The sequence below is a fragment of the Rhinopithecus roxellana genome, chromosome 9 (genome assembly GCF_007565055.1).
Source record: "Rhinopithecus roxellana isolate Shanxi Qingling chromosome 9, ASM756505v1, whole genome shotgun sequence".
Lineage (NCBI taxonomy): Eukaryota > Metazoa > Chordata > Mammalia > Primates > Cercopithecidae > Rhinopithecus > Rhinopithecus roxellana.
The window spans coordinates 67,088,883-67,115,356 of NC_044557.1; the positions used below are offsets into that span (position 1 = coordinate 67,088,883).

The window sequence follows — 26,474 nt, forward strand, 5'->3', positions numbered from 1 at the left end:
AATAGGAAGGTCTTTGCATTTTTTCCCAAAAAAATCTTTATGACTGGTTAGGATGAATTAAGCACTGTAAGACACAAAGAATGGATTAGAGCAGAGATTAGCAATTTTTTTTTCTATGAAGGGCTAGATAGTAAGTATTGTAGGCTTTGTAAACAATGTGATCTCTGTCACAACTACTCCACTGTGTCAACTTTGTGGTTATAGCTTAAGTAGCCATAAATGATATACAAACGAATGGATGTGGCTGTTTGAATAAAACTTTATTTACAAAACAGGCTTGGCTATGCACATAGTTTGCTAACCACTGGACTAGACAACCTTTGAAATCTCCTTAGGATTAGGCCTTCTGTGTTATTTAATATTTGATCATAGTTAATCTTGAATGAAATGAAATGAAACCTTTGGGTACTTGTAGGAAGACCTGGACTCTGTGCGTGTCTGTATAGCACTATTAATGATTTCACTTTTGCCTTACACTGAAGTCTTGCTATCAGGGAATGTTTGGGGGATCCGAACTCAGGTGGGAGATTTGGGTCTTTTTCAGAGTATCTTTGCATGCAGACTTCCTTGCTGTGCTCTGCATTTTTATCTGGTTCAGAGATAGGGAGTACTAGAAAATAATGCCTCCATGGAATTTGCAGTGGCTACAATATTATCTCAGTTCTGCATTTTTTCCCCTTTATTGCAGTATGCTACCTTTTGGATTTTTCTTTGCAGAGGGAGAAGGCCTTAAATCTAAGGATTTCACTCCAGAAGTTTTATTTTGTGTTCTGGTTACATAACTCCCCTCTGCTACACTGAAACACTGATTATTTATAACAAATTCTATGTATCTGTGCTTTTTTATACTATGTAGGAAAATAACTTTTGCCCAGATAAAATATTTGACTCATTCAACCTTTATTTAAAACTCGGGGTCAAAACCAGAAATTTTTATGGTTTTCTGTACCTCGTAATTGAAACATAGGACCTAAGACATCTTATATGATGAATTATTCTCTATCCTGGCCTATAAACACTATAATTATTTGTTTTCAATCTCAAACATAGTTGTCTCTCCCCGCACCCCGGGAAGCCAGTGGCCTCTAGAGAAGGTTGTTGCACAATGCTTTGTGGCAACGTAGTTTACTGTTACTTCATTTACTTACTACCTCATGGTACTCTGTGCTTTCCATAAATACAGTTTTTTTCAGTCCTTCATAACTGCCACTGAGCAGGAATGACAGTGATTTTAGCATGACCATTTTTAAAAAATGAGGCACTATACGTATGAACTATGCAGCTTGAAAATAATTTAGAATCCATACTGTGCTTTACTTCTTTTCCAAACGTAGTTCTAGGATGTGCCTCTTTTGCAATAGTTACTGGAGGTAGGGTGGTGATCTGTATTTCCTACATTACTCAGTGTATTGGAAATTCGTTCTCAGTAGGAAACCTGAATTTTTTTTTGTTACATAGAGTTGGAGTATACTCACTATAGCCAGATTTCCTATTTGTCACATAATTTTTTCTCTTCCTTGATATGGCAGGAAATAGGACTTGTTTTTCTTTTCCAATGTGTATTGTACCTTTCCTGCAGGTTAAACCACAACGACTGGATTAAGCAGTATGAAACACTAGCCGAAATGGTAGTTCCAAGGTCTAGCAAGTAAGTAGAAGTTTTTGTAAAACCATTTGGTTCCTAGAATTCCTTTTAGAGTTTGGATGTTGGCTGAGGAAATATGTTTGCTGTCTTGCCTTTGTGATAAATTAACCTCATGAGTGAGTTCTGTGAACTCTAGTTGTAATAATTTTAGACCTAGAAGGGACTTGGCCCAGTCTGTTTGACAACCTCCTGTTTATAGACTTAGAAGTTTGAGGCCGGTGAGGTATTAATATTTTGCCCAGGGTCACACATCTCATTTGTGGCAGGGCTAGAACTAGAACCTCGATGTCTAGTGTGGTACTTTTTCTGCCTCACTGTGCTGCCTTTTGAAAATTATTTATTCATTATTGCATACCTACTATGTGTCTATAATTCGTCATTTTACTTGGCAAAGGAAGTGTACCAGAATGGCTACTGGACTGCCGTATTGATCTCCAGATGTTCACCATCACTTTGAGCTTAGATTTTACCCAATCTGTATGTTCCTTTTATTTAAAAAACAAGCAAACCTGTTTTTATTAAACACTTTTTAAATTTATAGATTTAACATGCATTGCCTAATTTGAAATTTACAAGTCTGTGAAGAAGTATGGACAGGTATCACTCTTATTCTCATGGAAGAAGAAGTTAAAATGCTTAAATAGTTCCCTGAGGCATATGGCTGTGTAAAGTGTCCAATGGCAGAGTTAGGGCTAGAACTCACATCTTTTAGCTCCAGGTCCTGTACCCTTTTAACACTATTCCATGTCATTTTTCCATATTCTGCCATTGCCACACCAGATATTCTTTGAGAAAATATAAATACAGTGTATCTCCACCCCAAAGGATTCTTTTTTTTTTTTTTTTTTTTGAGACGGAGTCTTGCTCTGTCGCCCAGGCTGGAGTGCAGTGGCCAGATCTCAGCTCACTGCAAGCTCCGCCGCCCGGGTTTACGCCATTCTCCTGCCTCAGCCTCCTGAGTAGCTGGGACTATAGGCGCCCGCCACTGCGCCCGGCTAGTTTTTTGTATTTTTTAGTAGAGATGGGGTTTCACCATGTTAGCCAGGATGGTCTCGATCTCCCGACCTTGTGATCCGCCCGTCTCGGCCTCCCAAAGTGCTGGGATTACAGGCTTGAGCCACCGCACCTGGCCAAGGATTCTTAGATACATATATGCTTCAAGGGGAGGCAGCAGGGTGGAAGATATAGGAGGTAGTAAAGAAGTGGAATTAGTAAGGTCAGGCCCATGAAATATTTTCTTTTCCAGTTTCATTGTGTCATGTGGGAAGTAGCTTAGTATAATGGAAAGAGTCCTGGACCCAGGGATCTGAGTTCTATTGCTGGTTCTATCACCGGTAGAATCTGTCACTCGTAGGGTCTGTCGATGGTAGGGTTGTGACTTCAGGTTGTCCAGGTTCTTGGTGTTTTAAACAAAGAATTGGACAAAATGCCCAACAAAGCAAAATAAGAATGAAGCAACAAAAGAACAAAAGCAGGAATTTATTAAAAACGAAAGAAAGTACACTCCACAGTGTAGGAGCGAACCCGAGCAGTGGTTCAAGGGTCCGGATACAGAATCTTCTTGGGTCCAGATAACTCCTACAAGTTTCCCATTGGCCACTTCATGCTCACCTCATGTAAATGAAGTGGTAGCCTGCAGTCAGTCTCATTGGTTGCAGAAAGCAGCCAACCAGAGGCTGAAGTGAAGTTACAAAGGTCACACTCCTGTGCAAACATCTGATTGGTTGCAGAAAGCAACCAATCAGAAGCTAGGGTGAAGTTACAAAGTTATACTTCTCTACAAATGAAGACTTGGCCTGGAATCAGTCTGATTTGTTGCAGACAGTGAATTTCCCATCTGCCATGCAGGAAAGGTCAAAAGGAGTAGCCTCTGGTTCTTTTGTTACTTAGGCATGGAAAGTTAGGGTTTTCCTTTCAATTTAGTTCTAGGAAATCGGGGTGAAACAACCTTAGGTTCCCTGCCTCCAGACCCTATTCTCCTGCCTCAGTTCTGCTACCAACTTGCTGTGTGACCTGGGGTAAGTCTTTTAACTTCTCTGGCCTCATTTTCTTTGTCTGTAAATGAGCGTAGCCCCTTCCTTGTATATATTATGAAGATATTTTAAGGCTTGATGAAGTATTCAAAATACAAGATAATGTTACTGTATTTTCACAAATGTTGATCTTTTAGGAACTAAACAGCAAACTTGTGCTCATCATGAATTTTTTTTTTCATTTGGGGAAATACCTTCATTCATACCAGCTCTTCACATGATAACCTGAAGACTACAGTTGTGTCTTCATATTAGTGTCTCACTTAGGCTGTTGATACTGACAGATCTGTAGGGCATTAGAGCCATAGAGGTTGACTCTGTGTCTAGGAGGGAGGTGGAGGAGGAGAATGAGGACCTGGTGCACACAGAATGTCCTCCAGAGGTGGACATATGCCAACCCAGATGTCCAGGGGGTTGGTGTGTAGGCTCATTAAGTAAGCTCAGATTTACTCTGATAGAAGGACTTTAAAAATATTCCACCAGAGATTTAGATCTTTGGACAGTCACTTTAGTAGTTTAAAGGGCAAATTTCAGGCAGGGAACAGTTTAATGCAGTCAAGACTTGTTTGCAAATGACTTGTAAGTGCACACTGATCTTCTGAGAGCTCCCAGCCTTTCCTTGCTCAGTGAAAACATCTGTTCTACCTATTTCTCAAAGTACATTTGGAATCACTGACTCAAAAACTTACCTGCTTAAATTTAGTCAGAGACAACATAGCATTAGCTCAAATAGCACCATCAAGAGTACATGCAGTTCATGTAGGGGCAAATACGCTTTTTGGCGTGAGCCTGGAATTTTGTCTGCCATTTAGGAAAGATCTCTATGACCTGATGTTGAATTTTTGGTTTATCACACCCAGCATTTCTGAGTAATTTCTATGAGCTGGTCAGTGTTCTATGTGTTTTACACAAGTTAATTAATTATGGTAGTAACATCACTTTTTGGCATGATAACTTGAGTGATTATTGTTGGGAGTAGTGAAGATGAAAGTGGAGTTCTGAGGTAGAGTCAACTGAAAAATATTCACTCTAATATCCAATCTAATATTTTTCAATCTTTTATTCTAACTGTCCTCAAACCTGAAAGAATTTTAAAATTCACAAAATATAACTGTAAAATGTTCTACAAAGATGGGAGAGTTTTGAAATACTACCGCTCCTGTGAGGCTAAATGCAGCACTGTGGATAAATGCCGTGTCAAGGCTATGGACAAAGAAGTGGAGGCTGGGCTGCTGTTCTGCTTTTTTTTTGTAGAAACACTGTTCAGAAAGAGGTGCTTTTCACTTGTCCTTTCAGAATTACCACTTTCCTTGTTTGTATTTTTTTATTTTTTGTCTGCTTTTGCTTATTAAAATAGTCTGATTGAGTCAGATCACTGGTTAACTTTTGCCTTTTCTCTGTTATTGGAAGCAGCATCACAAACTCATGGGTGCTTCACAGAAGATTTTGTTTAGGGATCTGGAGTCCCCAGTGAAGCAGAACAGCCTAGCTAAGAAGTGCAGGAAAAATGATACTGGCCACTGTCCAGAAGTTTCTCTGTGTTTCAGAGTTTCTGAGGGAGATGATCTGTTCTCCTGTCAGTATCACTTCAACCACACCCATGGCTCTAACTTCAACTGCAGTTTTCGGACTCCTAAATCTTTATCTGTGGCCAGCCTTCCCCCCACCTACAAACTCACATACCTGGGTTCCTACTGGACCACTCCATGTGGTATTTCCTAGGTAACTGACACCCCAATCTCAGACTCAAACTCTCTCGTTGCCTTGAAGTATATGGCAGCAACATCTGCCCAGTGATCCAAACCGCAAGTGTGATAGTCATTTTGGAATCTTCCTTCACCCTTGCACCCCACCCCCCCAACAGACCCCCTGCCTGCATTAGTCTAATCAGTTGTGGCATTTCTACCTTCCATAGTATTTGGCTGAACCATTAAAAATTGCTGTTTTGTAGGTCAAAAAATGGTCAAATATCCACAATTTCACGTGGTTAAATCTACTCTCCCCACTCCCCCAAGACCCACTGCCACTGCTCCAGCTCTGACTCCCTCATCCCTTGCCTGGACCATGGTAATTGACCCTAGCTGGTCTCCTTTTCTCCGGTATTTTCTCTTCTCATCAGTCCTCCACATTGCTGCTGTTTTCATCTTTGTGACATATAAATGTGTTACTTCCCTGTCTAAAACCCTGCTTGTCCCTCCCCATTTTGACTGCCTGTACTCAACACACACACACACACACACACACACACACACACACACACACCCTCTTCTTGTACCCTAGATCCCAGCCATATATGTGTATATATATATATTTTCTTTTCTTTTTTTTTTTTTTGAGACACAGTCTCTCTCTGTCACCCAGGCTGGAGTGCAGAGGCGTGATCTCGGCTCACTGCAACCTCTGCCTCCCGGATTCAAGTGAGTCTCCTTCCTCAGCTTCCCAAGTAGCTGGGATGTGCTACCACACTCAGCTAATTTTTGTATTTTTAGTAGAGATGAGGTTTCACTATGTCGGCCAGGCTGGTCTCGAACTCCTGACCTCAAGTGGTCTGCCTGCCTTGGCCTCCCAAAGTGCTGAGATTACAGGCATGAGCTACCATGCTGAGCCCCAGTTATACACACTTCTTGCAATTCCTCAGATGCACCATGCTATTCCACATCTGTATTCATTTGCATATGGGGTTCTATCTGGAATGTTCTTCTCTTTTTTGCCTTTCTTTCAAACTTCCACCTAGTATCACCTCTTTGGTGAAACTCCTTTGAATCCCCTCAGATAAAGTAACTAATTCCCCAGTGTATCATGTACATTTTTTTTGGCAGCACTTACAACTCTGTATTGCAGTTACCTGTTTATGCCTATTTCCTTTACTAAACCTATACCTGGAGATCAGGAAATGCTGTCTTAGTTTTATAGTAATGTCTAGCCAGCACTTGCATTACAGAGTCTTAGTACATGTTAAATGACTACAAGTCCATTATAGTAAGGACTCGTGGTTTATTTTTTTATACAGTTTTTAAGAAATACCTTTCCTTAGGGGAAAGAGGAAAAGCAAGTGGCTTTTATTTATTTTTCATAATAAGGTAGCAGAGTAGAATTTAGTTATAAGGTGAGTTGGAAGTTTTATCTTGGCTTTTATCACCATCAGGATTTTGAGTAAGCCATAGGAATTTGCTGTGTCCCAGATTTCTGCACAATAGCTAGGAACCTGTTTAATAGGTAACCTGCTCATTGACACAGGGCCACGTCAAGCACCAAATGCTTTTGGAAGGGTCTTCAAAACAGCAAAGTGTTGGATACTGAAAGATTAGTATGCTAATGGTGAAGCATTATTTGTGGCTCTGAAATAGCCTACAAGTTAGATTTAGATTTGTTTTGATCTCAAGCAGTTCACACATCACTGAGTAGATCTTGGCAAAGCAGAAGATCCTTAAACGGCTTTTTTAATCGAGCTCTGTCCACTTGGTAGCTGCCCTTCATTGGGTTTGATGAATACCAGGAGCAAGAACTAAGGGTAATCATTTTGAGAAGATACAGTCTAACAGGAGGTTTCAGTGTTCTAAATCCAGAGTACTTGCGTTTTCTCTGCATGTCGGCAATTACAGTGATCAGTACTCCCAGAGCTGTCTGCTGGTCATTCGCTGGGGAGGTGCCCCTGCTGGCTGGCTGATCAGAAGTGGGGTAGATTCAGTACTTAAAGCCATCCTGTGATTAAACACTGTAGTTGCCTCCTGAATTTACTTGGCTAACGAGGTGGTTCTTAGGCTTCAGGAAAAACTACACTTGCTTTAAAATTTTTTTTTAATATAGTATCTTTAAATTCCCCAGCATTCCTCCATTTTGTAAAATTTACTTTTTCTGATTTCAGAAGTACCACATTGTAAGTAAAAACTAAACATTAAAAAACAAAGAAAACAGTCAACAAAAGGGCACAGGACCCTTTTGGTAGTGAGGGGTATGTTTATTGTCTAGATTGTGGTGATGGTTTCATGGGTATATGCGTATGTCCACACTTCAGATTATAGACATTAAATGCGTACAGTTTTCTGTATAATGATTATATCTCAGTAAAGCTGTTTAAAAAACACTAAACATTAGAAGACCTCCAATATGTGAAAGATAGAAAGGAGAAGAGACTCCCCTCAGTAACATTCCCCGCCCCAAGTTATCCCTGTGGAACAGCTGCCTGTGCAGCCTCGTGGACCTCGCATAAGGACTTCTATACAGGAGGCACCGTAGGTAAATTCTGAAGGCCAAATTTGGGCCATACTATCACAAGTGATACCATTCCCCTTTCAAATAGTGGACTTTCACCAAAGGTATTACAGATTTAAATGACCATTAAAATTTCCTGGCAGTTGTGTCTAGAAAGGTCTTTCCAGTGATGTCCATGGAACTGTGACTGAATGTAAGTTCTGACCTCACTGGGACCTTCTGAAGCCTAAAATGGAGCCATGGAATGCATACAAGCACATTTATTCAGAGATTATTTAGACAGTTGTGTTCATCAGGTTGTTTTTTTTTTTTTGTTTGTTTGTTTGTTTGTTTTTGACAGGGTCTCTCTCACTCTGTCACCCAGGCTGGAGTGCAGTGGCACAATCTTGGCTCACTTAGCCTCAACCTCCCCAGCTCCAGTGATCCTCCCACCTCAGCCTCCTGAGTAGCTAGGACTACAGGCGTGCACCGTCAAACCTGGCTAGGTTTTGTATTTTTTGTACAGACACAGTCTTGCCATGTTGCCCAGGCTGGTCTCAAAGTCCTGAACTCAAGCAGTCACCCACCTCAGCCTCCCAAAGTGTTGGGATTACAGGCATGAGCCACTGCACCTGGCCTATCAGTTTTTGATTGAGAGATGTCATGGGAGCAAAGGAAAGATCCAAGGTTTGATGTACTGGCAATGCAGAGAGGCTAGGCTGGGCCTCAGTGGGGCTGAGTTGGCCTGGAGAAAGGAAGAAAGAATTAGGTTTCCAGAAAAGAAAAGTGTGCTTATCAAGGAGACACTGGAAACAAAGCAGCCTGGTGCTGATGTTGATTGAAAAGTGTGGTTCTTAGCATTTGGATGCTTTACTGGAGTTAATGTCTAATTTTGTTGGTTAGTAAGAAAAAAAGTAGCATTAGCAGAATAAATCGTAAACATTCAGTGTCTTCAATGTTTGAGGCAATCCAGATTGAAAAGCTTTGAGGTAATTTGGGAAGGACTCTTATACCCTACTTTTCTCTTCCACCTGTTTCTGAATTTTGCCCTTAATATGAAAGACAGCAATATGTATAAATCTTTAAATGGACTTCTTTTTTTTTTCTCCATAGTGTTCTTTCAGAGGACCAAGACAGTTACCTGTGTAATGTTACCTTGTTTAGGAAGGCAGTTGATGACTTCAGACACAAAGCCAGGGAAAACAAGTAAGATGGTTATTTTTGTGTGTATTTACTTTGTTAGATCAGCTGTATACAACATGAACAATTTTATTTTTTTCCCCCAAATTTAGATTCATTGTTCGTGACTTCCAGTATAACGAAGAGGAGATGAAAGCAGATAAAGAAGAAATGAACAGGCTTTCTACTGATAAGAAAAAACAATTTGTATGTGTTTTAAATATTTAGTATTATCAATATTAAGCAGAAGAAAAAGTGGTATTACTTTCCTTTGATTTAAAAGAAAGTAAAAATCTGCTTTGGTTTTAAGACATTTGATTTTAAGTTTTTTTTTTAATTGACTAATTAGAATGAATTTCCTCTAAAGCTTAACTATTCTAGAGATAACTATTCTATTTCTAAGAAAGCTTTCTTCTAAAGCTTATATCTATCTTAGATCGAATAGAATAGTTACCTTAAAATACATACTTAAATTACTCCACCTAAATCCATATCAGATATTAATTTTAAATGCAGTATTCTGGTTAACGTCCTTGTAGGTGAAGGGAGATTTTAATTAAGTAACAAAGTTCTTTTCAGTAAGACTTTTCACTTTCTTGAGGCAGATTTGTTCAATGCCTCAGTCTTCTATTGAAGCAATTTGTATTGAAACTATTGGAGAATTGGTGTGTTCTAGGTGTAATGGGAAACAGGTGGAATTGTGAAAATGAAAGATGGTGTTAACTTTCTTGCCATCTTCAAGTGTGGGATTACTGTGAAGACTAAAAGCTTGTTTGGAAAGGGAAACATGAGTGAAAACGTGTTTCTCTTAATAATGTGAGGGGAAATGAAGGGATATACTGAAAATTATTTCCAGGTAGTTTATAAGCCATATCATCTCAACTAGGAGGAAACTAATTCCTCCAAGTAATGTCCAAAATAACCAGCTTTTTAGGGAAAACCCAAAATCCTTTTACAGAATAGATATTTTGACCAAAGATTTCCACTTTGTTTTGCTATCCTTTTTGCTTAAATTAATTGGTTGGTACATCCAAATGAACCTAATAATGTTATCCAAGTAAGTGTTAGCCGAATGGTTAATGTATGTCTTTTAAGTATCAAGAGAGAAGGTATTTAAAATCCGCTTAATCGTACTAAATATATGAAGTTTAAAAAGAACTTACACTACATAATTTAGAATGTAAAGAGATTTTAGATGTCTAGACCAACTCCCTTTTTTACAGATGGGAAAACTAAGAGCTAGGGCTGTTAAATGACTTGCCTACGTAACTGTTTATCTTTGTTATAAAGTTGTTTGTAAGTTGAATTTGATTTTGCATGTATTAAATGTTTTAGAGTATTGTGTAGTAAATTCAGATCTTTGTATTTTGATTTTCAAACCTAAGGCATTTCTATATTTTGTACCGGTTTAACTACTTTTATTAAAATATATACCTTTTTCTGTGTTAATGAATTGGTTCAATGCATTTTAGCATCTGTTGAGATCACTCAGTAGTGGCTAACCTTTTAATCTAATTTAAGGTAAAGTATCTGAGATAATGAGAATAATAGTGAAACATGTAGAAAGTGAATTATGTGACTTAATTCTTCTATAGATTCCTAATACGTAGTCACTTAAAAAAAATTTGGTCTATCTAATTGCTATTTCTAAGACCAAATTTGTGGTAATTTTTCTTTTTTTCTTTTTGTAGGGACCACTTGTACGGTGGCTGAAAGTGAATTTTAGTGAAGCATTTATTGCATGGATTCATGTGAAAGCATTACGGGTTTTTGTTGAGTCTGTTTTAAGGTAAAGAAAGTTAATTGTCAAACTTGGAACTGAAGAGTTCATAGATTCCTTACATTGGACCTCTTTATTATAACAGAGTCCAGCAATAGGAAATTGATTTGGAGAAACCAAAGGGCCAATCATGAGACAGAGGTTGTCAGTATCATCATACAGCTTATACAATGCATGCTAGTCTTGTTCTTTAGCACCAGGTTTAGAAAAAGAGATTTATGCTGCTGTACCCTCAGGTTCTTTTTCTTGTGTAGGTACTTAAAAGTAGATTAAATATTAACCAGTATTTGTTTAAAAGGAAGATCTTTCAGATGTTTTATATGTCATGGATACATAGTATGCTGATGACTTATTGGAATCATTTCATATTAACCTAAAGTATTTTTATATTTTGAGTTACTTAAAAAATCACATTCTGATCCTATGTATGGGTTGCTCATATTAGAAATAGTTTTTAAAAACCCAAAACTTGGCAGGGCACAGTGGCTCACGCCTGTAATCCCAGCACTTTGGGAGGCCGAGACGGGCGGATCACGAGGTCAGGAGATTGAGACCATCCTGGCTAACATGGTGAAACCCCGTCTCTACTAAAAATATAAAAAAATTAGTCAGGTGTGGTGTCGGGCACCTGTAGTGCCAGCTACTTGGGAGGCTGAGGCAGAGAATCACTTGAACCCAGGAGGTAGAGGTTGCAGTGAGCCAAGATTGCACCACTGCGTTATTGCACAACCGCACTCCAGCCTGGGCAACAGAGTGAGACTCCGTCTGAAAAAACAAACAAAAAAAAAAAAACAAAGAAAAACACCCCAAAACTTATGTGTAAACTATGCTCACTATTTTTAAATTTTTTCAAATTTTCAAAGTAGATGTGGGTAACCTCATGCTATTACCATAAAAGTATCTTCTGACCTTACTTATTATTATTTCCTGAGGATATTCATTTATTACCTTAAAAATTGAATGGTAAGCCGGGTGCAGTGGCTCACGCCTGTAATCCCAGCACTTTGGGAGGCCAAGGTGGGCAGATCATGAGGTCAAGAGATTGAGACCATGCTGGCAAACATGGTGAAACCTTGTCTCTACTAAAAATACAAAAATTGGCTGGGCGTGGTGGTGCGTGCCTGTAATCCCAGCTACTTGGGAGGCTGAGACAGGAGAATGGCTTGAACCCAGGAGGTGGAGATTGCAGTGAGCCAAGATTGCACCACTGCACTCCAGCCTGGCGACAGTGAGAATCCGTCTCAAAAGAAAAAAAAAAATGGAATGGTAATTGAAGTAATTCCTAGCAATTGGCTTAGAGATTTCTAGTGGACAGTGAGTACCAAAGGTTTGTGTTTCTGTTTATATTAAAGTTTTTTGTGTATATTAGTTTCAGTTTCTATATATATTAGTTGAACTTGTAAAAGTAAAGTGAGATACTGTCTCCCTGTTAACCATGATTAAAGAGTATGAGAATATTTGCTTTGAAAAGAAAATCTCTTTACATGTTTGCTTGTATTGCATACTGTATTTCTGCTTTTTTGTAAGATATGGCTTGCCAGTGAACTTCCAAGCAATGCTACTTCAGCCTAATAAGAAAACTTTGAAGAAACTGAGAGAAGTATTACATGAATTGTATAAACATCTAGACAGCAGTGCAGCAGCTATTATTGATGTAAGTACATATTAGCCCAGTAGAGTAAGAATTGAAGTGAATTTCAGAAAAAAGTGATTGAAAGAAGATAGAAAAGGGAGAGTATGATACTTAATCATTTTTTATTACTTTGAGGTTCTCAATTTGTTATATAAACATAGTAATTTACATCGTTTACCCTGTTTTATACTAATTATAGCTGTGTTTTGCTTCTTGGCATTTCTACAAGCTGGTAATTATCTTGCTGTGTATCAGATGTTTATAGCTGCAGAAATACAGAAACTAGTGATACTAGTTATTTATAAAAACTATAAATTGCAGAGAGGAAGAAAATAAGCAGTTATTTTAATTTTATTTGGTAGAAGTGAGAGAGTCAATAGATGAGTATTTTCAAGGTAGGTTCATATTGGCATATCTGGGCATGGTGACACATGCCGGTAGTCCCAGCAACTCAGGAGGCTGAGGCGGGAGGATCACTTGAGCCCAGGCCTTCAAGACTAACCTGGGTAATGTAGCAAGACCCCATCTGAAAAAAGAAAAAAAACAGACCAAAATATATATATATGTGTTTATATCTTCTTTTAAATGAAAGTGTTTTTTTTTTTTTTTTTTTTTTTTTTGAGACGGAGTCTCGCTCTGTTGCCCAGGCTGGAGTGCAGTGGCTGGATCTCAGCTCACTACAAGCTCCGCCTCCCGGGTTCACGCCATTCTCCTGCCTCAGCCCCCCGAGTAGCTGGGACTACAAGCGCCCGCCACCTCGCCCGGCTAGTTTTTTGTATTTTTTAGTAGAGACGGGGTTTCACCATGTTAGCCAGGATGGTCTCGATCTCCTGAGCTCGTGATCCGCCCGTCTCGGCCTCCCAAAGTGCTGGGATTACAGGCTGGAGCCACCGCGCCTGGCCAAAAGTGTTATTTTTTTTTTTTTTTTTTTTTTTATTTTTTTTTTTGGTGACGGAGTCTCGCTCTGTCGCCCAGGCTGGAGTGCAGTGGCTGGATCTCAGCTCACTGCAAGCTCCGCTTCCCAGGCTCACGCCATTCTCCTGCCTCAGCCTCCCGAGTAGCTGGGACTACAGGCGCCTGCCACCTCACCCGGCTAGTTTTTTGTAGTTTTTAGTAGAGACAGGGTTTCACTATGTTAGCCAGGATGGTCTTGATCTCCTGACCTTGTGATCCGCCCATCTCAGCCTCCCAAAGTGCTGGGATTACAGGCTTGAGCCACCGCGCCCGGCCCAAAAGTGTTATTTTTTAAACAAAAGAAGATATAAACAGAGTTACTCGTGTTTTTTTGTTGTTGCTATTTAAAATTGTAGTGGGCCGCCGGACGTGGTAGCTCATGCCTGTAAACCTAGCACTTTGGGAGGCTGAGGTGGGTGGATCACCTGAAGTCAGGAGTTCAAGACCAACCTGGCCAACGTGGTGAAACCCCATCTCTACTAAAAATACAATAATTAGCTGGGAGTGGTGGCGGGCGCCTGTAGTCCCAGCTACTCGGGAGGCTGAGGCAGGAGAATCACTTGAACCAGGTGGGGGTGGTTGCAGTGAGTGAAGATTGCGCCACTGCACTCCAGCCTGGGTGACAGAGGGAAACTCTGTCTCAAAAAAAAAAAAAAAAATTGTAGTGGGCTTTTATTTTATATTTTTGGTTTTAAATATCTTGCTGATTTTTTTTTTTCTTTTTAAAAGTTTAGGGTGGATGGTAGTATCTCACATAGGCATTAATTAGAACTATGAAAAATCAGTTTTTCTTGATAGAAGGAAATGCAGGAAATGACTTGCTAAACCTTTTTTGTTTTTCTTTCTTTCTTTTTTTTTTTTTTTTGAGATGGAGTTTCGCTTTTTTGCCCAGGCTGGAGTGAAGTGGCATGATCTTGGCTCACTGTAACCTCCGCCCCTGGGTTCAAGCGATTCTCCTGCCTCAGCCTCCCAAGTAGCTGGGATTATAGGCGCCCGGCACCACGCCTGGCTAATTTTTGTATTTTTAGTAGAGATGCGGTTTTGCCATGTTGGCCAGGCTGGTCTTGAACTCCTGACCTCAGGTAATCCACCCACCTCGGCTTCCCAAAGTGCTAGGATTACAGGCATGAGCAACTGCACCTGACTGACTTGCTACACTTTCATGAAATTGTGGATAAAATAAGAGGTCTAATTATTTGATACATAAATGTTCTAGCATTAAATTCTTACAACATGCATATATAATAAGTGTTATCCTTGCTCGTTTTTTGTTTTGCCATCAGATCTTGCTCTGTTGCTCAGTCTAGAATGCAGTGGCATGATTCTGGCTCACTGGAGCCTCAACCACTATGCTCAAGTGATCCTCCCACCTCAGCCTCCCATGTAGCTGGGACTATAGGCACGCACCACTACTCCTGGTTAATGTTTTTATTTTTATTTTTTGTAGCTATAGAGTCTCATTATGTTGCCCAGACTGGTCTTGAACTCCTGGGCTCAAGGCGTTGGCCTCTCAAAGTGCTGAGATTACAGAATAAGCATTACTTTTAAATCATACTTGCTTTATTTTTACTCCACATTTTGTAAGTCTTGTATCGCATCAACTCAGTATTCTAAGTCCAAGATATAAAAAGTTAATTTTTACAGTATACATAAAAAAAGGTTGGTGGGATCATGCTAAATACATATGTGGGCTTTCCAGTCAGAATGCTTGAACCTGGCTTTACCACTTACTGTCTGTGTTTCCTAGGAGAAGTCAGTCTTTCAGAGGTTGTTTTCTCATTTGCAAAATGGGAATAATGTCTAAGTTAAGTGCATACATTTAGCCCAGAGTAGATGTTCAATAAAAAGGTAAATGTTAATACTTGCTTTCTTTTTTTCTGAGTTCTGTAAATACAAAATTGAATAATTGTCTTTTTTTTTCCATAGGCTCCTATGGATATTCCAGGTTTAAACCTGAGTCAACAAGAATACTACCCCTATGTGTACTACAAGATTGATTGCAACTTGCTGGAATTCAAGTGAAAATGGGCTCCTCCCCCGACAATCCTGTCCTTGTGTTGGTGTGTGCTAACAGAAATAAGTTGCAGTGTGGTCGTACTTTCACCTCTAGTATCCTTTGCTTGCTTCTGACCCCCTTTCCTAGGTGAATTCTCCCACAGTGGTCTGTATCTCAACATTTTCTTTTTAAAGGAAAATATATATATAGTTTCTTTTTATTGATCAGGTCTGTAAATGTGTACTAAAAAAATCAGAGTTTATTTATAAACAGAATAGTTTATTTAAAGAGAAGGTCTTTTCTTTATTGATATCATGGTATGCATTAATTCCATTTGTTACTATTGTGCACAAAACCCCTGTGTAGAAGGGAATGGTGTAAACATTTATACTGTTTTGTTCACTGTATTTAGTAGACTTAACTGTTGAATAGTTACTGAATCGTGATGTAAAGAATATGTGACCATCTTCAGGTATGGAATTTCTGAATGTTTCAAATTTCAATCAATGAGCACTGTCAACACCCACAGGAGGAATAAAATTACCTGTGCAAAGGTGTATTGTGGTGTGTGTAACTTAAGATTACAGTTCGGTTTGAGAGTTAAATGATGTCATAGCTCACTTGCTGTGATACTTCCAGGATTTTGTTATATGCTGAGGTGTAACCATTTGTGTTATCTGATGTATGACTTAATTGAGCCAAATTTGGGTCAGAACTAAATTTGAAGATTACTTCTCAGTATATGATGGGTATTTACATTTGAACACTAGAATTTTAGGTCTCTCAAATAATTAAGTATAGGGCCAGATTTGAATAAAGTCTAGCAGAACTATGCAGCTTTAGTCATTTGTTTTGTCTAAATCTGTATTTTACGTATTTTCTTCTTAAGATCTATAATTTTGGCATTTATGGCATTTGTGACATAGTCTGATAATAGAGACATTGTTAGCCTTTAAAATCTCAGAAATGAATGACTTAGTGTAGTGTCTTGAAAGAGCTTTTAAAAGAGGATTTTGTGGCAATGCTTCTCTTACTGTGTACTCACAGGTTTGCAAATGGGAAAAAGAAGTTTACATTTCAGTTTAGGGGCATGTCTAAGCTGTGCTATTCCCTTTAGAAAATTAGCCTCCAAAATCTTTTGTTTCAAAATGTTATAGTATTTCATAAATAACTTTAAGCAAATACAGACGTCCACAATGTGGAACATGAGAGACCCCCTCCATCAATTTCCACCTCCCAGTATTTTTCTAGGCCCTTTTCTATGTCTTTACATCTCTCTCTCTGTCACACACACACATACACAGAGTTTATTTTTAATAAAATAGGATTATACTATGCACATTCTGTCGCTTGCTTTTTTGCTTAATAGTATATCTAAGATAATCCTTTATGTAGTGAAGCTAGAGCTACCTCATTCTTTTAACCAGCTACATGGTGTTCCATGGAGTGTCTGCCATCATGTGTTTAGCCGAGTGAATGGTTAATCTGCTTGTTTTTAGTTTTTGCTGTTAACAAACACTGCTGCAGTCAGCATCCTTGCACAGATTTCTTTGTATACTTGTATTAGTTTTTCTGTAAGAACCCAGAAGTAGAATTTGCAGGGTCATAGGTTATGTACATTTAAGTTTTTGACACTCACTGCCAATTCATCTGTCAGAATTCTAAACTAAAGACACGTTTGGAGTGTGGATTTATCTTCAGTTTTTCCTTGGACAAGAGAAAGCTGTGAAAAATTTTGATATCAGAAAATTCTGTTTTTTTTTGTCTTCTTTTGCACATGTTCTTTGAGTCTTAGTATCTTTAACATGGGGCCACTCTCTCTATTATAGGGGGGTGTGTTTTGACAATAAATTGACTTTTAAGAAAAACATGTCACTAACCTGAAGCTCAGCCACACAGTGACTTTTAAGGTTTTATTTAGACTTTACTGTTGTTCTCATGAGAATAGGTACAGACTGCGTAAGGTTTAAAATCCCAGCATATGTCGAAACTACGGGACTTTCACTGTGATTTCCGCCAGGGGACTTATAGCAGAGTGGCTGAGCGTATGCTCTGAGGCCAGGCCCCAGCTCTGCTGCCGACGAACTGTGTTGTCCTGGGCAGAATGGTCTCCGAGTTCCAGTCCCTCCTCTGGAAAATGAGCATGGTTAGAGTGGCCACCTTACTAGGGACGTTGGGGTGAGTCGGTGTGACCCCATATGCATAGAAAGTGCTGTGAGTGGTGCATTGTGAGAGGTTGATGCAGGTACTTAGCCCTTGGGGAACACATGTAGTTCCTTTTTACTGTGTTTAATTTGGGAAAAGCCAGGTCCACATCATTGTAGAGTCCGAGGGTTAGAAGGAAGTCATTGTGTCTAACATAACATCGGAGCAGTTTGTGTCACTGAGCTCCAGTCTGTGCTGGATTATTGATATTGTTGGTGGCGGTCACCATTCCTGGGAAGGGACTGTCCCAGGCCACTTGCCTCCCCGAGGAGTCTACTGGTTCTCCTCGAGGATAGTACTTAGATAACAGATTCATTAAACATTTACTGAGCGTCTGTCAGGGATCATTCACATCCACACCATCCTCCCGGCCCCTCCCTGTGTTGTTCATGGAGGGAGTACTGGCGGTCCCCATTTTCATGTATGGAGACTTCGGGTCAAAGAAGTTAAGTGAATTCTTTGTTGAGTTACAAATTTTGAGCCAGTCAGAATTTGAACCTAGTATTTCTGACTGCGGGGTGTCACACTTCTCGCCCCACACTCAACTGTTGTATGAATGAGCCAGACACATTCCTTGACCTGAGTCCGAGACGGACAATGGTATGGGAAAGATATTAGGTATGGAGAATCAGATGTTAACTTGTATTGCTATTTGTTTTGTTTTGTTTTTGTTTTTGAGACAAGGTCTTGCTCTGTCACCCAGGCTGGAGTGCAGTGGCATGATCAGGGCTTACTGCAGCCTCAACCTAGACTGCCTGGGCTCAAGCAATCCTCCCACCTCAGCCCCGCAAGTAGCTGGGCCTACATGTTTGCGCTACCATGCCTGGCCAAAATTTTAAATTTTAGCACAGATGAGGCCTCACTATGTTGCCCGGGCTGGTCTCGAACTCCGGAGCTCAAGGGTTCCTCCCGCCTCAGCCTCCCAAAGTGTTGGAGTTACAGGTGTGAGCCACCGTGCCTGGCCTGTGTTGCTATTATTTTTGGCAGGAACCCAGGAGTCCAGAACATTTCATCTATGATGGGTTAGATAATGTGTCTAGTTGTTTGCATGCCAATTTTAGTAGCCTCAGTTATTCAACCTAGGAGATTTTTCTACCTCTCTACTACCCTGCTGAAGTTGCTCTTCAGCAGAAAATCTTTGTGGAACATATTCCACACTTTGAAATCTTCGTGGGACAAAAGATCTTTGTGGAACCAATCTTTGTGGAACATATTCCAGCTTTTTGAATGAGTGCATATCCAGTAGTACCTTTAAAGTTATACTTTGTACATAAAAAATACTCAGCAAATGTGAACCTTTATTTGCTCTTACTTCAAAATTAGTCCCAAATGTTGGAAATAAAATATAAGACATTGATCTAGATATAAGGTTTTTCTCCTTCATTCTCAGATGTTGAAGAAATCAAAGTAGCATATGCACAAGGTTAAAAACCACATATACAAATATTATAGAATAGCTTATAATGAAAACTTTGCCTGCCTTTATAAAAAATGTGATTATCTTCTTCTGTTAATGTCAACAAAAGATGCTTTGTCCTAGAAGGTCTATAAATGGTATTATATTCTGGAGGAAACCTAGCAAAAACTTTCCTAGTTTAGTACTTGTCTCTAAATTGATGTTCACCCATTTCAATATTGCAGACTTATTCATGGTCTTTATTTTTCTAGCATAGATAACAGTTGATTCTTTAGATTCATATATGCAGGCAATTCTTGCTTTCTAAAAAAAAGAAATATGGGACATTGGAACCATTTTATTCACCAGTGGATTTACCCTTAGAGTATTTTTAGATCTGAGCTGATGACTTGTTAGAGAAAAAGGGAACAGAGTAAAGCCATGGAAGCCATGAACAGTAGGAGACTGCCGCCTGGCATGGTTTCTTCTTCTGAAGAAGATGAAACTGAGGAGAAACAAGACAACATCCTTCATACCAGGAATGGTCAAGATGATGCAAGAAGAAAAAGGCTTTCAAACAACACAATCAGAAGGCAGTCAACAAACACAAGGGGGACATTCCTTCTCTGGCAGTTGCTCAAAACTGAAATTGCTTATTGTATACACTGGGGCTTGTACTTGGGAAATTTAATAAAAATGCTCATTACCAAACCCCATAGAGATGTGTTTTAAAGTCTTAAGTAGATCTGAGGAATAACCTACATTTTAAACAAATACCCAGGAGAATCAGAGGCTAGGGGTTAGTCAGTTATGATCAGATACTATCTTTTAAAGATTCTTCCTCTGAACCCTCAGATTCGGGTGTTGATTTAGAATTTATAAACATCTTGAGGTCTCATTCAAATAGTGATTCTTCTCTATTCACAGAGACCACACTTACTAGAATCTTCATAGGTAAATCAGCTTTTTCTACTGTCACTTGAAGAAATATTCCACATCGTTAAATCAGTAGAACTGGAGAGTTCTGTCTCAGCAGAAATTGATCAATAAAGATGTCTTTTGCCCTTGGAAGGCCATAGAATATCAAGTTGAAATTTGCAAAAACTCTCAGATGATTAAGGTCACGTTTTCTTTCTTTTTTTTTTTTGAGACGGAGTCTCGCTCTGTCACCCAGGCTGGAGTGCAGTGGCACGATCTCGGCTCACTGCAAGCTCCGCCTCCCGGGTTCATGCCATTCTTCTGCCTCAGCTTCCCGAGTAGCTGGGACTACAGGCGCCCGCCACCACGCCCGGCTAATTTTTTGTATTTTTAGTAGAGACGGGGTTTCACCATGTTAGCCAGGATGGTCTCGATCTCCTGACCTCATGATCCGCCCGCCTCGGCCTCCCAAAGTGCTGGGATTACAGGCTTGAGCCACCGCGCCCAGCCCAAGGTCACATTTTCATCTTTTGAGAACTCATTCTGGACATGATCTATCACTGGTTGTAAAGTGTAAAAAGGAACAACCGAAACAGACTTTGAAAGAATGGTTTATATGAGGAAGCCTTCCTTCCCCCTAGAAAAGGGCTATTAAGTTGAAAGTGAAAAAAGGAGTTGGAGGCAGCAAAGGTTATTGTTGATGTTGGACAAAGGAAGGAATAAACTGTATGATGCCACCTTGAACTTGAAAGTCATATGTTTTTAACTAGAAGATGAACAGGAACTTTAGAATATCAAATCCCAAGAGCAGCTTTCATGTATTTTGCTAGTTCCTAGATAAGTGGATGACCTCACCACAAAATCCTGTGACAAATCTTAATTATTTTTTTCACCAGCACAACTTGCCATATTTTATATAAACTATTTAGATACATATTTAGACTGTTTCTCAAGAGTGCTTTATAGTTCAGTACAGGTTTTATGCATTGTTAAGACACTTGTTTTTTAAATAGAAATTGTGACTATGCAGATACCATATTTTACCACAAGAGGGCACTCTGGTGCCATTGAAAAAGCAAACAGTTTCTCCTCCCTGCATTTTTCGTTCTGACATGTACAGTCAGTTTAGAGAAACCTACACTCCACTGCATTCTGGTCTGGTATATTTTGTTACAAGCGTTTATTAATATAAAGTTCTCAAAAAATGTTAGATGACTTATTTATTTTGTGGCACTCTAGCCTCTGTGTGTGTGTGCGTAAAACCCACACACCTTTCAGCAGACCAGTGCCAGCCAGTGGCACTTTTCACTGAAGATCAAATGAAAAAGATAAGGATATATGTATGTGTGTGCATGTGCGTGTGCATGTGCATGTGCATATATAATCACTCAGATAGTTACTGAGCATGCGCTATGAACCAGGCATTGCATTAGGCGTTGGGGATTTAATGCAAGCTGTCAGATGGGCACAGTGCCTACCTGCCCTGATGGGGCGTGCAGCCTGGTGATCTGGTGGCAGTCTTACTGGACAAAACACAAACCTGACAGCCCTAAGGTAGGAAAAGGATTTTACTGATCTGTGAAACCCCTAGTCTGAAAACATACTGATTTAAGGGTATCCAGGAAAATCAACCTATGTTGTCAGTCAGTGGGTAAAGAATAGACACATCAGTTTGTCACGTTTGACCATCTAGTTGGCCTGGCTTAGCACTGTCCAAAAGAATTTCCTATGATGATGGACATTCTATACCTGTGCTACCCAATGTGGTAGCCCCTAGTCACGTGACTGAAGATCACTTGAAATGTGGCTAGTGTGACTGGAACTGAATTTTTTTTATCTTTTTTTTTTTTTTTTTTTTTTGAGACAGGGTTTGGCATTGTCGCCCAGGCTGCCTTCTGGGCTCAAGCCACTCTCCCTCCTCAGCCTCCCAAGTAGCTGGGACCACAGGCACACGCCACCACATCTGGCTATTTTTTTTTTTTTTTTTCAGATAGAGACTCCTCACTTTGTTGCCTAGGCTGGTCTCAAGTTCCTGAGCTCAAGCAATTGGCCTGCCTTGGCCTCCCAAAGTGCTGGGATTACAGGTGAAAGCCACTGCACCTGACTAACCTTATTTAATTAAATAGCTACATGTGGCTGGTGGCTACTGTGCTGGACATACAGGTCTAGTTGGTCACACCTGGCTAATGAGCCTTTTTGACCTTGAGTTTCCAGTATAGCCCATATCCTTTGGCTTTTTCATTTGTTTTTATGACTGGATGAGCCAGCCTTGCTTCTGCTTACTTTGATTGCCACATTTAACATCCCCACAAGCCTGAGAAAGAGAGGAAAGGATTGCTCTTGGAATCATTGTTGGTGTGCCTCAGATTGCTATGCAGGACAGCATTCTCTTAAATCACAAAAGACAACTACTTATACTTTGTGCATTGATGTGCACAAGAGTAAACTGGTTGTTGTATTGAAAGACCAGAAGCTGTTTCTGATGGGAAATATTGAATCAGCAGAATTGAAAACACAGCTGTGTGGTTCTAATGGGAATATAATTTCTCCTGTCAGTCACTGCTCGCTTAGTATCCATTGTGTGCAGGGCATTCACTATTCCAGCCTCTGCAGGGAGACATCAGGGAGATGCTCACCACATACTTTTGAATGACATTATTTGTCTTTATTGACTGAGAAATGTAAGAGGTTCATAAAACATTGAAACCATTAAGGCCTTATTTGAGAAGTCTAGCAACTCACCGTTGCCCTTGGAAAGAGGCAAATAGGAAGGGGAGAGCCCTCTGTCAGAGACTTGTTTTCCATCAGTGACATGTGGCATGGATTTTACCTCCTACTGTCAGCTGGCCACCCTCTGCATTCAGGCTTGTGAAGCATTCTGGAGGCCTCCCGCCCCATCCTCCACTCCCAGCTCTTCTTTTGGCATCCCCACTGGCCATATTTCTTTCCAGGTCTATTCTGACAGCCTCCTAACTGGCCACTTGTTCCCGGTCTCTGGTCACCTTCAGCTCATCCCGGCTGTGAGGCCGGAGGACTGGCAAGTTACTGCTCAGAAATCCCGAATTGCTGCTCACTTGCCCTCAGGATAAAGTCTCTGTTCAAACTGGACTTTTTTCCCTTTTAGAATTGGCTTCTCTATGTGTTCTCTGAAAAGAGAATATCGTTTACTGTTTGTTGATTCGATGGGGGCCGCTTTGGAGGAGGAATTGAGACCATAGATGACTCCTAGGGATGCTCCAGCAGTCTCCTTTTTACCTCCTCCAAGTGGGACACGTGGGCCAGCTTCACATCTGTGCTCTCTCAGGTTGTAAAATTGTGGGCAGCCTAGCATCCCAGAGTCTGAATCATTCCTTCCTCTGTAGAAGAAGGATAATGAGGATAACACTATAGGACTATTGTGAGAATGAGGATTAAACTGCAGGTCCAAATCTTCTAGCAAGGTACATGGCACAGATGAGGGGCTCAACATATTAACTGCTGCTGTTATTGTTAGTACTACTATTTTCCATGCTGCATGATTTGTGTTTCTTTTTTGCCTATTGCCTCATATCTTATGTGAGTTGAAATTAGTTCCTCTTTAACTGCATCTGTTTAGAAGGCAGATTTCCCATGAAAAACCTGCTGGCATCACATGACCAGCAAGTTCAAATCCAAGACAACTGAAACCATATATTCACACAAAAACCTGTACACAAAACTTCTTAACAGCATTATTCGTAATAGCTAAAATGGGAAACAACCCAAGTGAGCATCAACTGATGAATGAGTTGGATAAACAAAATCTGGTGTATCCACACAATGGAATATTACTCAGCCATAAAAATAAATGAAGTACTGACCTATGCCACAACATGGATGAACCTAGAAAACATCGGGCCAAGTGCAAGAAGCCAGACACACAAGATTACATATGACTTCATTTATAGGAAATGTCATGCGTAGTGAAATAAATAGGCATAGAAAGAAGATTTGTGGTTGCCAGGAACCAGGATGGGAAGGGATTTGGTGGTGACCGCTAATGGGTACAGGATTTCTTTTTTTTTTTTTTTTCTTTTTTTTTTGAGACGGAGTCTCGCTCTGTCGCCCAGGCTGGAGCACAGTGGCAGGATCTCAGCTCACTGCAAGCTCCGCCTCCCGGGTTTACGCCATTCTCCTGCCTCAGCCTCCCGAGTAGCTGGGACTACAGGCGCCCGCCACCTCGCCTGGCTAGTTTTTTGTATATTTTTTAGTAGAGACGGGGTTTCACCGTGTTAGCCAGGATGGTCTCGATCTCCTGACCTCGTGATCCACCCATCTCGGCCTCCCAAAGTGCTGGGATTACTGGCTTGAGCCACCGCGCCCTGCCAAGGTACAGGATTTCTTTAGGGGCAATCACGTTCTGGAGTTAAAATAGTGCTAATGATCATACAACTTTATGAATATGTTAAAAACCACTGAATTGTATACGTTAGAAGGTTAACGTTATGGTAGATGAATTGCTTCTCAATTTAAAAAACCTACCAGGAATTAGCTCAGATTTTCTACAAATTCTCTTAATTCTTTGCTTATCTGTTTATATCAATAGAGTTTTAAAAAATTAATTTGAATTCCCTTTTATGAATGGTAAGGAGATTTGCCCTTTGGGGTTTCCCTCCGTCCAGTGCTCTTGCTGTCGATTCTGTCCGTTTGCCTTTTTTGGTGTTTTTGTTTGTCTACTCAGCATCTCAGTTGGCGTTGGCTGCAGCCATCTGCAGCCACCTCCTCCACTTGGGGGTTAGGTCGCAAATCTGTCCCAGAGTAGCTCATCTCACTGGTTATCACATTAGCAGTCTCTTATGTCAGCAGTCCCTAAGAAAAGATAGCTGGCTGGCTGGGGATAAAGCGTCTGAAACTTTGCTGGTCTGATGATATCTTTCTGTTGTTTCAGTACGTGTGTCACTGACAACTTGCTTAGGTAAAAGTGCCCATAGTTCCATCATTTGTTCAGCAACCATTTGCTGAGGGCAGAATCCTCATTCACTTAGTGAATACTTAGTAATTGTTGAATACCTGGGTGCTAGGGCAGGAGCAGCCAAATGAGAAAAAGGACCCTGTCTGCATGGAGCCTACCTGCTGGTGGACGATACACAGTAAACATAATGAACAAGGTTAAGACTTTTCGCCCTCTGCACCTGTAAGGCCATTGAGGACTGACCTGGGCTGGGAATGGGTAGGAAGAGCTGCTTCCAAGGGGTGTCTAGATGTACCCCAGAAGATGCGAGCCACGTGAAGACGCAGGGGAAGGAAGTGGCTCAGAGAGGTTGGGTAACAGAGGGTCAGCATGGCAATAGCCGAGTGAGTGAGGCGTGTGGGATGTGCAGCAGATGCACCAGGCAGGGTCTTCAGAACATGGTGAAGAACTGAGACTTTTTACTTCTGAAAAAGGGAACCCATTTTAGGGACTCCTGTGCATGTTTCAAGGATCACCCCAGCAGTAGTCATACTTGTGTGTTTGTAACCCCAATTTCTTACATTGTGCTTGACACATGTCATAGTAGACACTGGGTTCTGGTTCACAACTGAAGTGGATGAATTCATGGAGAACGTACTAAACCCAGAAGTGTGCCAGACTGCACCTGAAAGTTCTCTGCAGCCTCTCAAACTTTAAGAGTGTTTTGCAAACATACTGAATGCTTTGCCTGAATCTTCCCGTGAAGATCCACGCAGAACTTAGTAGTAGTAATTCGTAAAATTTATTATTAAATTCTTTTGCGACTGCCTTGATTTCTTCACATAATCATCATCTGTTTATCAAATTGGAATTTTAAATAATATTTGACACATCACTGGCTGACTCCACAGCTCCAAATTAGTCACACTGTAGTCTTTTGATGATAGCCAACATGTGACAACAGGGATATTTTGCACGAGGCAGGGAGCATTCTGGTTTCCTTTTCGTTTTTCCAATATGTCATATTTCTCGCTTCCACTCTTCTTAGAGGGGAGGGTTGTCTTTTTGCTTCAAACTATTATAGGCTTTTGCTGAGAGACAAGAGGCTATGATCCCCACTTAGTAGAAGAAGTGTTTAAGTCTATCATATAAATTGTCGCTGCTCCAACTTCTCTCTGTCCCTGCCTCTTAAGTCATTTAAGGTATTTGTTTGGGTAGCTATATCGGATTTCTTCTGGTTTTCCAGGGGAAATACAGCAACTTTGGAGAGACGTTAACATGGGAATATATGAATTGATTGCTTGAGAAGTGTTAGTGTTAGTTCTGGAATGGGGTCCTGTGTCATTAGGTACTTACGTTGAAAGGAAATGTAAAATTTTCCATAGTCACAGCTTTCCAGATTTTAATTGGCTGCTTGCCCTTGTGTCAGACTTTCTTTTCTAAAATAAATATGTTGGATGGCTCTTATCTTTACAACCAGGCACACAGCTTCAGTTCCTCCTGACTAGGAAAGTTAACTCTTCAGCTACATGGTGGTACACAATGTTGTCCCTGCTCAGCAGCCCTTGAACACTCATTAAATCCCACATTAGAGTTGCAAAGAGACAGTAACATTTATTTGGTGCCTCATTTTTT

At 40.3% G+C, this 26,474-nt stretch overlaps 1 protein-coding gene across 2 annotated transcripts in view; it reads left to right on the forward strand.

Annotated features, from left to right (window-relative positions):
* Positions 1–19,155, forward strand: part of ATP6V1C1 (ATPase H+ transporting V1 subunit C1) — a 92,465-nt gene extending 73,310 nt beyond the window's left edge. The window contains exons 8-13 of one of the 2 annotated variants that reach the window (XM_030937654.1): positions 1,580–1,648; positions 8,983–9,075; positions 9,162–9,255; positions 10,740–10,837; positions 12,356–12,482; positions 15,342–19,155. In XM_030937654.1, coding sequence (XP_030793514.1) covers positions 1,580–1,648; positions 8,983–9,075; positions 9,162–9,255; positions 10,740–10,837; positions 12,356–12,482; positions 15,342–15,437 — 577 coding nt within the window. In that variant the 3' untranslated portion in view covers positions 15,438–19,155. The remainder of the gene's footprint in view (positions 1–1,579; positions 1,649–8,982; positions 9,076–9,161; positions 9,256–10,739; positions 10,838–12,355; positions 12,483–15,341) is intronic. The other variant, XM_010354527.2, reaches the window with a different exon arrangement.
* Positions 19,156–26,474: the final 7,319 nt, after the last annotated feature.